Source organism: Quercus lobata, chromosome 4 (genome assembly GCF_001633185.2).
Source record: "Quercus lobata isolate SW786 chromosome 4, ValleyOak3.0 Primary Assembly, whole genome shotgun sequence".
In the NCBI taxonomy this organism is placed as follows: Eukaryota; Viridiplantae; Streptophyta; class Magnoliopsida; order Fagales; family Fagaceae; genus Quercus; species Quercus lobata.
In genome coordinates this window covers 6,402,542-6,415,739 of record NC_044907.1, presented here as the reverse complement: position 1 = coordinate 6,415,739, position 13,198 = coordinate 6,402,542, and the positions used below count along the sequence as shown (strand labels likewise).

Here is a 13,198-nt window from a genome sequence, read left to right as displayed (position 1 = left end):
TACTATAATATTTAAGAAATAGTATGAAGTGTGATTGTGAGACTTGAATTGAGAATGAGTCATCACTTGAATACTTTCTTCAATTCTTTGCACTCATGAGTTGTATTTGGAAATAAAGAATGGTGACTGCAAGAATTCTTTGTTCTTTGGAAGATCTCTCTCTTGTTTGGTATTGCATGGTTCCACTTTGCAAGAACTCTGAATCTTTCTCTTGAAGCTCATCCTATCCTATGTCGATCCGCTTGCCCCGAAATGACCTAGCTCAACAGGGAAATTCCAATTCATTGGGCCTTTTGATACAATGAAATTCTGCAACTTTATTTCCTAAATGGAGGCACCTTTGAGGGATTTAAAATCAAATCCATTGCACCTGGAAATGGTAATTACAACTTTGTTTTGTCAATGGAGGTTTCTTTCAGGAATTTTAATAGAGGGAGGGAGGGAGGGGAGAAGAGAGTTTGAAATGTAGTAGGCTTAACTTTCAAAGTTACCATGTCTGATGATGACCACATTTGAGCAAGAATCAAGCTTTAAGCCTAAAAATGAAACCCTGATATGTATTTTTTGGTTTGCAACTAAATTTTCACAGGAATAAACCCTCCATGACCTTGCTTGTTGCCATTTGCCCCATTCTTAGTCACGACTCATCGACCCCTTTCTTCTCTGCTATCATTAACTCACCCTCGTCCATGGTTGTCAAAATCGCGATCCGGATCGTAAAATCGCACGATTTTACGATCCCACCTCACTAAAAAGTTTAAAATCGTAGCAGGATCGCAAAAATGATAGGATCGTATGTAGGATCGTGTAGGATCGCATAGGATCGTAGGATCGTATGGGATCCTACCGATCTTACCGATCCTACCATTTGGCTTGATTTTTTATTTTTATTTTTATTTTTTAAGTGGGATTCATTTGGGTAAGATAATCCACCTAAACTCACAAGTCCAAGAATGAATTGAAGTCTCAAATTTACCCCTATGTCAACATAAAATCTCAAAAAAACCTATAGTACTTAAGTTTAACGTTTTCAAAAACAAAACCTAAAATATTTAGATGATGAAATGGGATATTATGACAATGATAGTGATTAGATTAGAAGAACCTTAGAATGAGAATTCTTTTTTGGATTTCATATTTGTAATTAGCTAGTTTACCTTAGATTGAGAATTCTCTTTTGGATTACATATTGTAAATTTGTAGTTAACTAGTTTTTATATGCTAACTAGCCTAACTTATTTTGGATTTGGAACTTAGAATTTGGAAAACATTTTCTATATGTGTAGATAATATTTTGGTACTTAGTTGCTAATTAAACATATACTGAACTTTTTAGATACATTATGTCAAAAGTTAAATATATTTTGTTTCGTTAGAATGACATAGGAACGATGTAGTGCGTGCAAATTACATTTTATGATGCAATTTTTTTTTTTTAATGGATGGATTTATATTTTAAGTGATTATATAACATACAAAGTCACTGTCAATAGGTTTTTTACTTAAAATCTGAAAATAGGTAGGATCTTACGATCCACGATCCGATCCTACGATTTACGATCCTACCTACCTCCCACGATCCTACGTAGGATCCCGATTTTGACAACCTTGCCCTCGTCGCTTTTAATTCCGGTATTCTCCACAACTCCCTCAAGAATCAATTCATCCTCAAGTCTCTCTTTCCTACCAGTTCAATGCCATTCACACCCTCTTAATGCAAGTCAGAGCCAAAAGATCAATCCAAGTTACGAAGGATTCCAGTGACGGCAGGGTGAGGATTCAAGGATATTAGGATCCCGACAAGATCTAACGTGTTGCAACAAAACCAGCTATTGGTTCTCACAAATCCTCCTCCCCCACTTGTAAGCACAAAGACAAAATAATAATAATAAAAATAAAAAACAATGTTAATACGAACAGAAAAGTTATCAATATATTAGCCAAATTCCAAAATTTTGGACCTGCCAGATTTGACATCAATTCGAAGGTCTAAACTTATCTTGGGGGGGAAAAAAGCACATTCTGGAATTCAACTTGAGATAGGTTGTCTTAAATGATTGATGACAAATTCAATTTACAGGTGTGCATTTTCTAGTATCCAATATACAAAGCAATTCAAAATCTCGGCAGTGCTTTATATCAGTAAAAGCACTCACAGTTCATCATGAGAGCTTCCCTTTGGCGGATTAGGTTTGGATTGTTTCTCCAGGATGTACGTTGTGGCTAATGATGCATGTAATGCTGCTCCGTATGGAAGCGCATCTTCATTGACCCTGAAGTAGGGTGAATGCTCCGATCCAAACCTTCCTTGAGTCTCATTCTTCATCCCTAGAAAGAAGAAGTATCCTGGAATCACCTCTGCAAAGAATGAGAAGTCTTCTGATCCCATCAGCGGTTGCATTTCTAATACGTTCTGGGTGCCCAGTATGTCACCTGCAACTTTTAGGAAGTGTACATGCAGATCTTTGTTGTTTACAGTCACTGGGAAAAAGAGCTGATCATTTTCATTGAAGTTGACAGTTGCATTGCACCTCTGTACACTGGCTTGTTTCGTGATAACCTGAACTTCATTTTAATAGAATTGACGTTCAATGTAGGATTAGGACATATGCTATATATAATGTAACAAGAAGAGAGCAAGCAAGGAAAACAAAGAGTTCTAATTTTCTTTTTGTTCCCCAACTAGCCTACTTGTAAGTCTCTTGGTGCTATCCCAGATATGTGGGACAAAATTTCGCCTTCATAAATGTTTGTGGTGGGGCATGGTAGTGGGAGAGCTACTTTTCTTGTGTTGCTCACCCTCCAGTCAAGGGGAAAAATGAAAAACTCAAAAAAGGGCAAATTGGTTGCCAAAATTAAAGGACCTTTGAATCAGTAGCATTCAACACGTTTACCTCTTCAATTCTTTGTTTAAGATGGATAAAGCTTTCCTTTGAAAATGCCCTGAATGTGCCACCAATTGTGACAGAATCTGGAATAACATTGAATGCACCACCTCCTTGGAATTTTGCAACTGTAACTACCTGCACATTTATGCTTTTATGTTTGAAAGTTTAACTAAAAAGCTAGGCAGTAACTAAGATGCCGTTCTGCCAAGGCTTGTTATGGACATTTATAATTCATTCACTAAAAAGTGGTAGGGCACAACATGGAATAAAGGGAAACAAAAAGAAATTAAGAAATAAAAAAGAAGGCGGCATTTCTAAAAGACGATATTATTGCAAAGAAAGTATTATAATAAATTGACAATTGAAAATATGTATCTTTGTTTCATTTGCTAGGGGAAAGAATCCCATGTGCATGTTGCCATGTTGTTAGATGTAGGAACAGGTTGTTTCAACCTGAAGTGATCTAACTAAACTATATCTACAATAATCTATGCAATTAGTTCTGTGTGAAACTATTAGCACATGCTGAAAAGACCAAAGGGGGGGAATCAAACTTTTTCAAATGGGATTTTAATAATGAGATTGTACAAGACAGATACCACATATAAAAAATATATGTGGTGGGAGGCAGAAAAGACTTAATGACAAGGCCAAGGGTATTGATGGGAAAGCTCTGTAAGGGTATTGATGCAGGAATAAGATAGGTTTTTTAAGGCTGCACTATTTATTTGCGTTTTGATGGGAAGGCTCCCTCAACCAAAAAAAGAATCTGATACAAGGAAATAAACTTTGTTCTTATGACTTAATCCAAGTTAAAAAATTTGTATGATCTGGATGCAAGCCTCTGTCTGTGTGTGTGTTTGAGAGAGAGAGAGAGAGGGAGAGAGAACCTGTGAATCCAAGGGATCAGCTTCACGTGAAACAAGATGTTGCAAACTAACAATTACATTGGAAGCTGCTAAGATTGGGTCTATTGTGTGCTGGGGAATGGCTGCATGCCCTCCCTTTCCACTTATTACCGCCTCAAAGAAACCACTCCCAGCCAAAAGAGGGCCAGGCCTGGACGCCACTGCACCAATAGGGTGAGAAGCAGAAACATGTATCCCAAAGATGGCATCAACATTCTCTAGTACTCCATCATCTAACATTTTCTTTGCTCCCCCATGTCCTTCCTCGCCTGGTTGGAAAACAAGTACAACCGTTCCCTTTCAAAACAGAAGAACAAATTATGAAAATTTTCTTCTGGAGAACACACACATACTGCAATAATGATACAGCAACATAAAAAGTGATATATGACATCATAAATTTGGCTTAGTTGTGCAAAGGCAAACGAGGGAGAGAATAATCTGTCATGTACGAGGCACTAGTCAGTGAGCAATACCCTACATTTAATACATATTCTTAAGAGTAATATTTTCATTGCTTTGATGTTATACTCAATAATGCACCTCGAATACTGCAATGATTTACCATAGGTAGAGTATGAAATGGAAAGAGAAATTAAGAAACAAAAGAAACTCAAGGGTGATATTTATGCCAAAGCTGGTACTTATATGCTTGCTAGTCTACTTTAGATTATAGATCGAGTAGTAGGTTATTTTTATATATGATTAGCACTTTTCCATTTGTAGTTATGGACATAAATTGGTGGAACAAGTAAGATTTTTAGCCTCTCAGAAGTAGTACTAGTAACCATTTCACACACATACACACGAAGAAGATTGACAACCACTCCAGTAATCTAATACTACTTACCATATGCATTGATGATGTGGGAAGGCCAGAATGGATACTTAACTCAAAGAAGATTAAAAATGTAGAAATGTCTCTCTCATAAATAAAAATCTACAAAAATTATCTTTCTCTCAGTATCTTTGTAAAGGAAATTGATATCTTTGTCTTCAAATACAGATGTCCAACTAAATAACTCAAGTTATTGTTCATGAACAGATAATTTTGAGGGATCTGAAGTATTCTTTCCAGAGCCAGCCAGTCAGCCAACCCAATTGTTAATATGGAAGCATACTAGCAAATAAACAATTGTAGATAGGTACAGCTAACCTGCTTGAAGTAAAATGACTGTGTGTATAACTCTATGAATAAAACAGGGGGCAATTGACATGTTCTACGTAAACTGAAAGAGTTTATAAGTAGAGTGTTCTTTTAATCGGTTGAGGATCCATAGCCAACCCCAAAATTTTGGGACAAAGGCTTGCCTTTTGTCGTTGTTGAAACTGAGACTAAACTTGTTTACCTCTTCAAACAATTTGTATGCATAATTGCCATTAAGATACAATGCCCAAATTGCAGCATATATGACACTCAGACAATCGTCAATTGACATCCTGCAGCTGACTGAACACATATGATCGGTCATTGAGAAACAAAGAGACAAACCTACCACATATAATGAAGTGAATACTGTAAAGAGCATCATAAGTAAAATTCCTATGCAAGTTACTAAAGAAAGGAACCTGTATCTCATGGCGATGATCTTGAAGAATCTTTGCAGCACCAAGAAGCATGGTAACATGGGCATCATGGCCACATGCGTGCATCTTCCCAGGTACTTTACTCTTGTGCTCCCACTCTACACTCTCCTGTAACCAACAAGTCCCATCATTTACCAAAAATCAGGAATTACTAAATAGACCCATCATCCATTACAATTACAAACACCATTAAGCATGTTGCACATATATTACAAAGAAGTTACAATCTTTCACATAATAGTTCCATTAAAAAAAAAAAAGTCAAACACAAGAAGCTTAGCTAAAAAATCCCAGAATTGAAGCAAACCTGCATAGCAAGAGCATCCATATCCGCTCGGATTGCAACAAAAGGAGGTGAACCAGTCCCGATGTATCCAACAACACCAGTTTCAGCAACTGGGTATTTGTAAGGGATGCCCATCTGGTCAAGCTCGGCTCTAATAATCTTACTGGTCTCAAATTCCTGAAACCCAAGTTCTGGGTTCTCATGTATCTTCCTCCTAATACCAACCATCCAATCAAAAACCTCTGGCCTTCTAGCCAATTCAAGGAAGTTGGCTGGAATTTGAGGCAACACTTCAGGGCTAAGAGAGGGCTCTGAAGAAATTGGTAGAGACAGGAACGCATGGAAAATGAAAGTCAAAGAGAGCCATTGGGAGAAACCCATTAGCTCTGCAATGAAAAAGATTTAGAATTTGAGATTTAAAAAGGAATAGAGAATGAGAAAGATTGGAAAATGGGTTTGGTGGGAGTGAAGCTATAAGAAGTGTTGAGGAGGAGTGGTAGTTTTTTGAGAGGAGAGACTGGTTTGTGGGTAAGTACAAACTACAAACCGCAAAACTACAAGAGCACAAACAAGCGGAAATGTTAAAAAATCTGAGGAAACTGATCTCAATAGATATTTTTTTTCCCATAAAAAGAAAAAAGAATAGATATTAAATACTATTATAAACATGTTCTGTGTAACAAAAACTATCCTAACTATGGGAGATTATCAGATTAATGCTTAACTTGAGGCTGTATATGTGTAGTCTAATTTGACAATTTGGGCCAATGAATGTGCACCACATTATTGATCAATGTTTATTTCACGCACTAACTACTTTGATACATAACTCATGATTTTAAGTTTGAACTCATGATTTTAGTTTAAAAAACTATGTGTGAGTGTGGTGCAATAGAAATTCCTCTCTTTTTTTTTTAGTTGTGATTTGAACCTTATCTTGGAGACAAAAGATACTTAAAGCTACAAAACTATTGACAGAAAATATTATTATTATTGAAAAAGTTAACAGATGTCCTACAAATATTGGTTTAATATATATTTTTAAAAACTTTATATAGGAAAAGAAAAAAACAACAGTTTTTTTTTTTTTTTTTCTAGAAACAACTGTTTAAAAAATAAATAGTTTTTTACCTTTCTCATGAAAGTAATATAAAAACTTTCATAAAATAATTTATTAATAAATACCTTAATTGCACTTATTAACTGGATACTATTGTTATTACGAACATAAAAAAAAAAAAAAATGAGGGAATTAATATTACATACCATAAAAAAAGGATATTAATATTACAGTTGTTAAGGAAAAAAAAAGAACAAGGGCATTCAGTGTATACAGATTTTATGACACATTTTCATAATCTAGTCATGCATACCATGGTATGACGGTAGTATATACTAAAAGTAACGAGTAATTTGTGCAGAATGTATGAGAAAGTTTAACAAAACTGATTATTTTCGCTTTTTTATTTTATATAAATATAACTTTTGATCGTTATGGTAGTTATGTTTTTCAAGGAAAAAATTTATGGTAGTTATCAACAGGAATGATGAAATTTTCAATAATTATGGTAATTATTAATATTTGCTTTTATTATGATTTTTTTTTTTTTTTGCATATAGAATTATCTAATTTACCATTTAAAGAAATATATGACAAGAAAAATATTCTAATAATAAAGGGTTTAAATATAAATTAAAATATATATCTAAAATGTGTAAAATTGTAAGACATTCAAAACTTATTTGGCACAATATTAAAAGATTAACAAAAATTCAAACGCTTTTGGTTTTACATATAGTAGCCGCTAACTTGTGTGAGTGAAATTATTCACTTCTACGTGAGGAGTCCTCCCTCCTCTCACAGGAGGTGTGGACGCCCACACCTTTTATGAGAGGAGGGAGAACAATGATGACATGGCTTTGCTAAACATTGAATTCCTTTTGGGAGTCTAGCTAGGATTTTACTCAACTTACTAGTGAGCACTAGAGCAATTCATCTGTAGGCCAAGCTTTAGGTGAGAGTGACGCTGGTGGTTGGTGTGAGATGTGGTTGTTGTTAGATATGTTGGTGCGAGCGAAGATGATGGCTAGTGTGATAAGTGGCTAGGCCCGATGGTGGTTGCCGCGGTGAGTCAACGATGATGGTTGGGTGGTTATTAGAGGTTAGTTATCAGGTTAAAGAACAAGGGCCATCCATTTATGAGGTAAGAGAGGAAAATATAACAGAGGGAGAAAATGATGTTATATGGCTAGGGGTTTTTTTTATGGGTAAGTTGGATAAAAATTCATTGAAGAGTGTCAATTATATAACACTTGTGTATTTTTTTTTTAAAAGCCTATTAAACTAAGCATTTTTTGATTTCAAACCCTAATTTTTGAAGTCAAATATTCACTTGGAACTAGCTAGTACTAGCATCTTAAGATTCAACTCAAACAACCATACATGGCCACATAATTGAAATCATATATTTTTTAAAAAAAATATAATTTTAACCAATTGTGTTTTTTAGTTTTTTTTTATAAAGAATTTCAATTTATAATGTTTACTTTTTAATAATAATTTTTTATTATCAAATTAAGATATAGTAGACAAAAATTGAATCACAAATCTCATATTAACTGTTAAAACATTTATGTAATATAAGATTTTCCGTGAAAAAGAACTATGGCTGCATGTGGGGAATGTGTCAACTTAGAGTAAAAGAGAGGCGCCAAAGATTGGGAGAAGGGCCCGGGCCAAGACATAAGGCTCTAATATTATATTCCCTCCCAGATTTTTTTCTAAAAAATAAAAATTTTCTGACTTCTATTCTTCTCTCAAAAAATATTTATAACTCAATAACCTCAATCTGCTGTAGCTGGGCTTAACGAAATCAGGTACTTCCTCTCTCTTTCTTTTCCACTGCAAATTCAAACTATCTGTTTGATTCCGATTTCACTGTATCCGATCGAATTTCGTAATTTCTCACTGTTATTCGGATCTTCTATGTAGGTTGAGCATTAGATCTTAGATCTGAATTTATTTGATCCTTGTTGATTATATTTCTATTTGTGTTTTTTGCAGTGAGAATGAGAAAAACGGATTCATCAACCTCGTCGCTCGCTATCTCAGGTATAATGTGTATATATATATATAATTTTTTTTTTTGAATAAATTACTGCTGTAAACGGTTACTTGTGAAGCGCAACACGTGGACTGGAGAAGTATGATCTAGAGTCCAGACGCCTACTGATGAAGTAGAGCTTCCTTATAGAAGCTTGGCACCCGCTCTGCTCCGCTCCGCTACTCATGGTAACTCTAACCATTATTTTTTTTTTCTTCATTATCTTTACAATTATTAAGTGGCTTCCTTATTTGGATTTCTCTTTTTTTTTTTAGTTAAAAAATACTCTTATTTCCCTATGTGAAACAAAACAAATGGACAATTCGGTAAAAAACACGGAGTTTTTATTTTTATTTTTTTTAAAAGACTTGTCGCATGCGGGAAGCGCGTGTGATGAGACTAGTTTTAATAAATTATATATAAATTGCTTAGATTACTGTCGTTTAAACAATTATTAGTGTTTAAACAACGTTGCATGTTTTTTCACACACTTTTTCACCCACACTTATTTTCACAAAACAATAATAACATTATTAAAAATCTCTTACCAAACGGCCCTAAATTTTCATTGGAATAAGCCCCCTTATTTTGCCACTTACCCCCATTGTTAGTCACTTGACCCATTGACTCCTTTCTCCTCTGCTATCATCAGGAACCAATTCATCCTCAAGTTTTTCACCCACACTTATTTTCACAAAACAATAATAACATTATTAAAAATCTCTTACCAAACGGGCCCTAAATTTTCATTGGAATAAGCCCCCTTATTTGCCACTTACCCCCATTGTTAGTCACTTGACCCATTGACTCCTTTCTCCTCTGCTATCATCAGGAACCAATTCATCCTCAAGTCTTTCTCTTTTCCACAAGTTCAATATCATTCACACCCTTTTAACGCAAGCCAGAGCCTAAAAGATTAATCTAAGGTTTTTTAGTTTGTAGTTTCCTGATCACTAATTGTAATATGAAGACCCAACTTCCATTTTTTTTTTTTTTTTTTTTTAGTGAAGTTAGCTAAATGATTCAAGAACCTAAACCTATAATATGTAACTCTCTTTTGGTTACCCTTACTTCGTATGGATGTATAGAAAAAGGATGTTTCATTGATCACTCAATTGTGGGTTTAGTGTGTTTATATGTGTGTGTGAATAGGATCCTTTCCATTTCACTTGAAAATGGAGAGGGTCCACTTCATAGATAAGATTTTGACTTTTTGGATCTAACGGTATAGAGTGTCACATCATTTAAAATTTTGAATGATATGGTACTTGAAATAGATTTGTAACATATAATTGGACCATGAAATAGATCCGTTTCAAATAAAGATGATCCCATAACCGTGTGGATGCGGGGTAAAAGACTAGTAGAATAATCCCTCGACAAGATAAGGTGCTACCCTAATAATAAAGTTACTAATCATTTTGAGTTAAGGAAGGTGCATAGTGACCACCTTGGTCCAAGTCTAAAGATGTTCTTTCCTAATCCTTTGTCAAGAGTTCAAGGAGAACTTGCATTGCCATCATGGAAAGGATCCTGCTAGAAATGGCTCTGAGTTGAAGGCGAGGCAAAGGTACAAAGGATACAAGTGATGACTGGGTGAGGTATGAAGGATATTAGGATCTAGATCAGATCTAACATGTTGTGACAAAACCAGCTTTTGGATCTTACAAATCCCCTCCCCCACTTGTAAGCGTGTGCATACATGCACAAAGTTAATATGAACAGAAAAATAATCAATATATTAGTCAAATTCAAAAATTTTGGACCAGCCAAATTTAACATCTATTTGAAAGTATAAACTTATCTTGGGGAAAAAAAAAGCACATTCTGGAGTTCAACTTGAGATAGGTTGTCTTAAATGATCGATGACAAATTCAATTTACAAGTGTTGCATTTTCTAGTATCCAATATACAATGCAATTCAAAATCTCTGACTGTGCTTTATATCAGTATAAGCACTCACAGTTCATCATGAATGCTTCCCTTTGGCGGATTAAGTTTGGATTGTTTCTCTAGGATGTATCTTGTGGCTAATGATGCATGTAATGCTGCTCCATAGGGAAGCGCATCTTCATTGACCCTAAAGTTGGGTGAATGCCCTGATTCAAACCTTCCTTGGGTCTCATTCTTCATCCCTAGAGAGAAGAAGTATCCTGGAATCACCTCTGCATAGAATGAGAAGTCTTCTGCTCCCATTGTCGGTTGCTTATCTAATATGTTCTGGGTGCCCAGTATGTCCCCTGCAACTTTTTGGAAGAATTCATGCAGATCTTTGTCATTTACAGTCACTGGGTAAAAGGGCTTCTCATTTTCATTGAAGATGACAGTTGCATTGCACCTCTGTACGCTGGCTTGTTTCGTGATAACCTGCACTTGCATTTAAGAGAATTGAAATTCAATGTAGGAGTAGAACGTATGTTATATAAAATGTAACAAGAAGAGAGCTAGCAAGCTAGGAACAAAAAGGATATTCTAATTTTCTTTTGGGTAAATTTCATTAGCCTACCCTGAGGTTTGAGATGATGCCAATTAGGTCCAAGAAATGTCAAAACTGACCAACTTGGTCCCTATACCCAACTTAGTCCCTAGATATTGTTAGTCCCCTGTTAGTGATGTAGATTGGTTAAGGGAAAGAGAAAACAACATAAAAAATTAAAATATTTTCTTCTCCCTTAACCAATCTGCATCAGAGAGCTACCTTTCTTGTGTTGCCCACCCTCTAGTCAAGGTGGAAAATGAAAAAAAGGGCAGATTGGTTGCCAAAATTAATAGCTTGTTTGGATGGAGGGGAGTAGAGGGGAGGGAGGGAGAGTAAGTTAAATTACCTTGTTTGGATGTTTTTTAAGGGAGGAGGGGGAGGGATTTAGAGGAGTTTGGAGGAATTCTAACTACTTCTAACCCCTCATTTTTAATTCTCCCAAATTGGTGAGATTTGGAGGGAGAGTAGAGCATAGAAATGCTTAATCAAATGAATTACCAAATTTATTCTTACTATATTAACAAAATTACAAACTATGAGAAAGCTAATTATTCTTCTCCCCCTTACTTAATTTTAAAAACATCCAAATAAGGTGGAGGATAACCATTCTCCTCTACTTTCCTCTCCCTCCAAACTTCCAAACATAGCATAAAGGACCTCTGAATCAGTAGCATTCAATACATTTACCTCTTCAATTCTTTGTTTAAGTTGGATAAAGCTTTCCTTTGAAAATGCCCTGAATGTGCCACCAATTGTAACAGAATCTGGAATAACATTGAATGCACCACCTCCTTGGAATTTTCCAACTGTAACTACCTGCAATAAAAGATGAAATTATTGCAAAGAAAGTATTAAAATATATTGACAATTGAAAATATGTATCTTCTTTTCACTTGCTAGGGAAAAAAACCCAAGTGCATGTTGCCATGTTGGTAGATATAGGAATAGGTAGTGTCAACAGGAAGTAATCTAACTAAGCTATATATATAATTATAATCTATGCAATTAGTTCCGTGTGAAACTATTTGCAGATGCTGAAAAGACAGAAGACAGATGGGGGAATGAAACTTTTAAATCAGATTTTTTTTAAAGAAGTAGCACAAGACAGATACCACATATGAAAACTATTTGAAAAACTTAATGACAAGGCCAAGGGTATTGATGGGAGTCTCTGTAAGGGTATTGATGCAGGAATAAGATAGGCTTTGTAATGCTGCACTTTTTATTTGTGTTTCAATGTGAAGGCTTAGGCTACCACCCCACCCCAACCCAACCCACCCCCCCCAAAAAAAAAATGATACAAGGAAATAAACTTTGTTCTTATGACTTACTAAAAATTGTTTGATCTGGATGCAAGGATGTGTGTGTGTGTGTGTGTGTGTGTGAGATAGAGATAGAGAGAGAACCTGTGAATCCAAGGGATCAGCTTCACGTGAAACAAGATGTTGCAAACTAACAATTATATGGGAAGCTGCTAAGATTGGGTCTATTGTGTGCTGGGGAATGGCTGCGTGACCTCCCTTTCCACTTATTACTGCCTCAAAGAAACCATTCCCAGCCAAAATAGGGCCAGACCTGGAGGCCACCGTACCAATAGGGTAAGAAGCAGCAACATGTATCCCAAAGATGGCATCAACATTCTCTAGTGCTCCATCATCTAACATTTTCTTTGCTCCCCCACCTCCTTCCTCAGCTGGTTGGAAAACGAGTACAACCGTTCCCTTTTGAAAACAGAAGAGCTAATTATGAAAATTTTCTTAAGGAGGAAACACACGTATACTGGAATACTGCTACAGCAACATAAACCATGATGTAAGACAACATTAATTTGGCTCCTGGTTATGCAAAGGCAATCAAGGGAGAGAATAATTTTTTATGTATGAGACACTAGTTAGTGAGCGATACCTTACATTTAATACATTTCTTAAGAGTAATACTCAATAATG

General features: G+C 35.5%; 2 protein-coding genes across 2 annotated transcripts; both read right to left on the bottom strand.

The window, feature by feature from the left end:
* Positions 1–1,911: 1,911 nt before the first annotated feature.
* LOC115986749 (IAA-amino acid hydrolase ILR1-like 4) lies at positions 1,912–6,273 on the bottom strand. The gene is made up of 5 exons (XM_031110021.1): positions 5,691–6,273; positions 5,366–5,491; positions 3,779–4,093; positions 2,895–3,023; positions 1,912–2,560 (listed from the first exon to the last, which is right to left on the bottom strand). Exons 1-5 carry the CDS (start codon positions 6,048–6,050, stop codon positions 2,153–2,155), a joined length of 1,338 nt encoding a protein of 445 aa, XP_030965881.1. The 5' UTR covers positions 6,051–6,273; the 3' UTR covers positions 1,912–2,152.
* Positions 6,274–8,806: 2,533 nt separating this feature from the next.
* On the bottom strand, positions 8,807–13,061 carry LOC115984472 (IAA-amino acid hydrolase ILR1-like 1). Its single transcript, XM_031107495.1, has 4 exons — positions 13,041–13,061; positions 12,659–12,991; positions 11,940–12,068; positions 8,807–11,140 (listed from the first exon to the last, which is right to left on the bottom strand). Exons 1-4 carry the CDS (start codon positions 13,059–13,061, stop codon positions 10,733–10,735), a joined length of 891 nt encoding a protein of 296 aa, XP_030963355.1. The 3' UTR covers positions 8,807–10,732.
* Between the last annotated feature and the right edge of the window lie 137 nt (positions 13,062–13,198).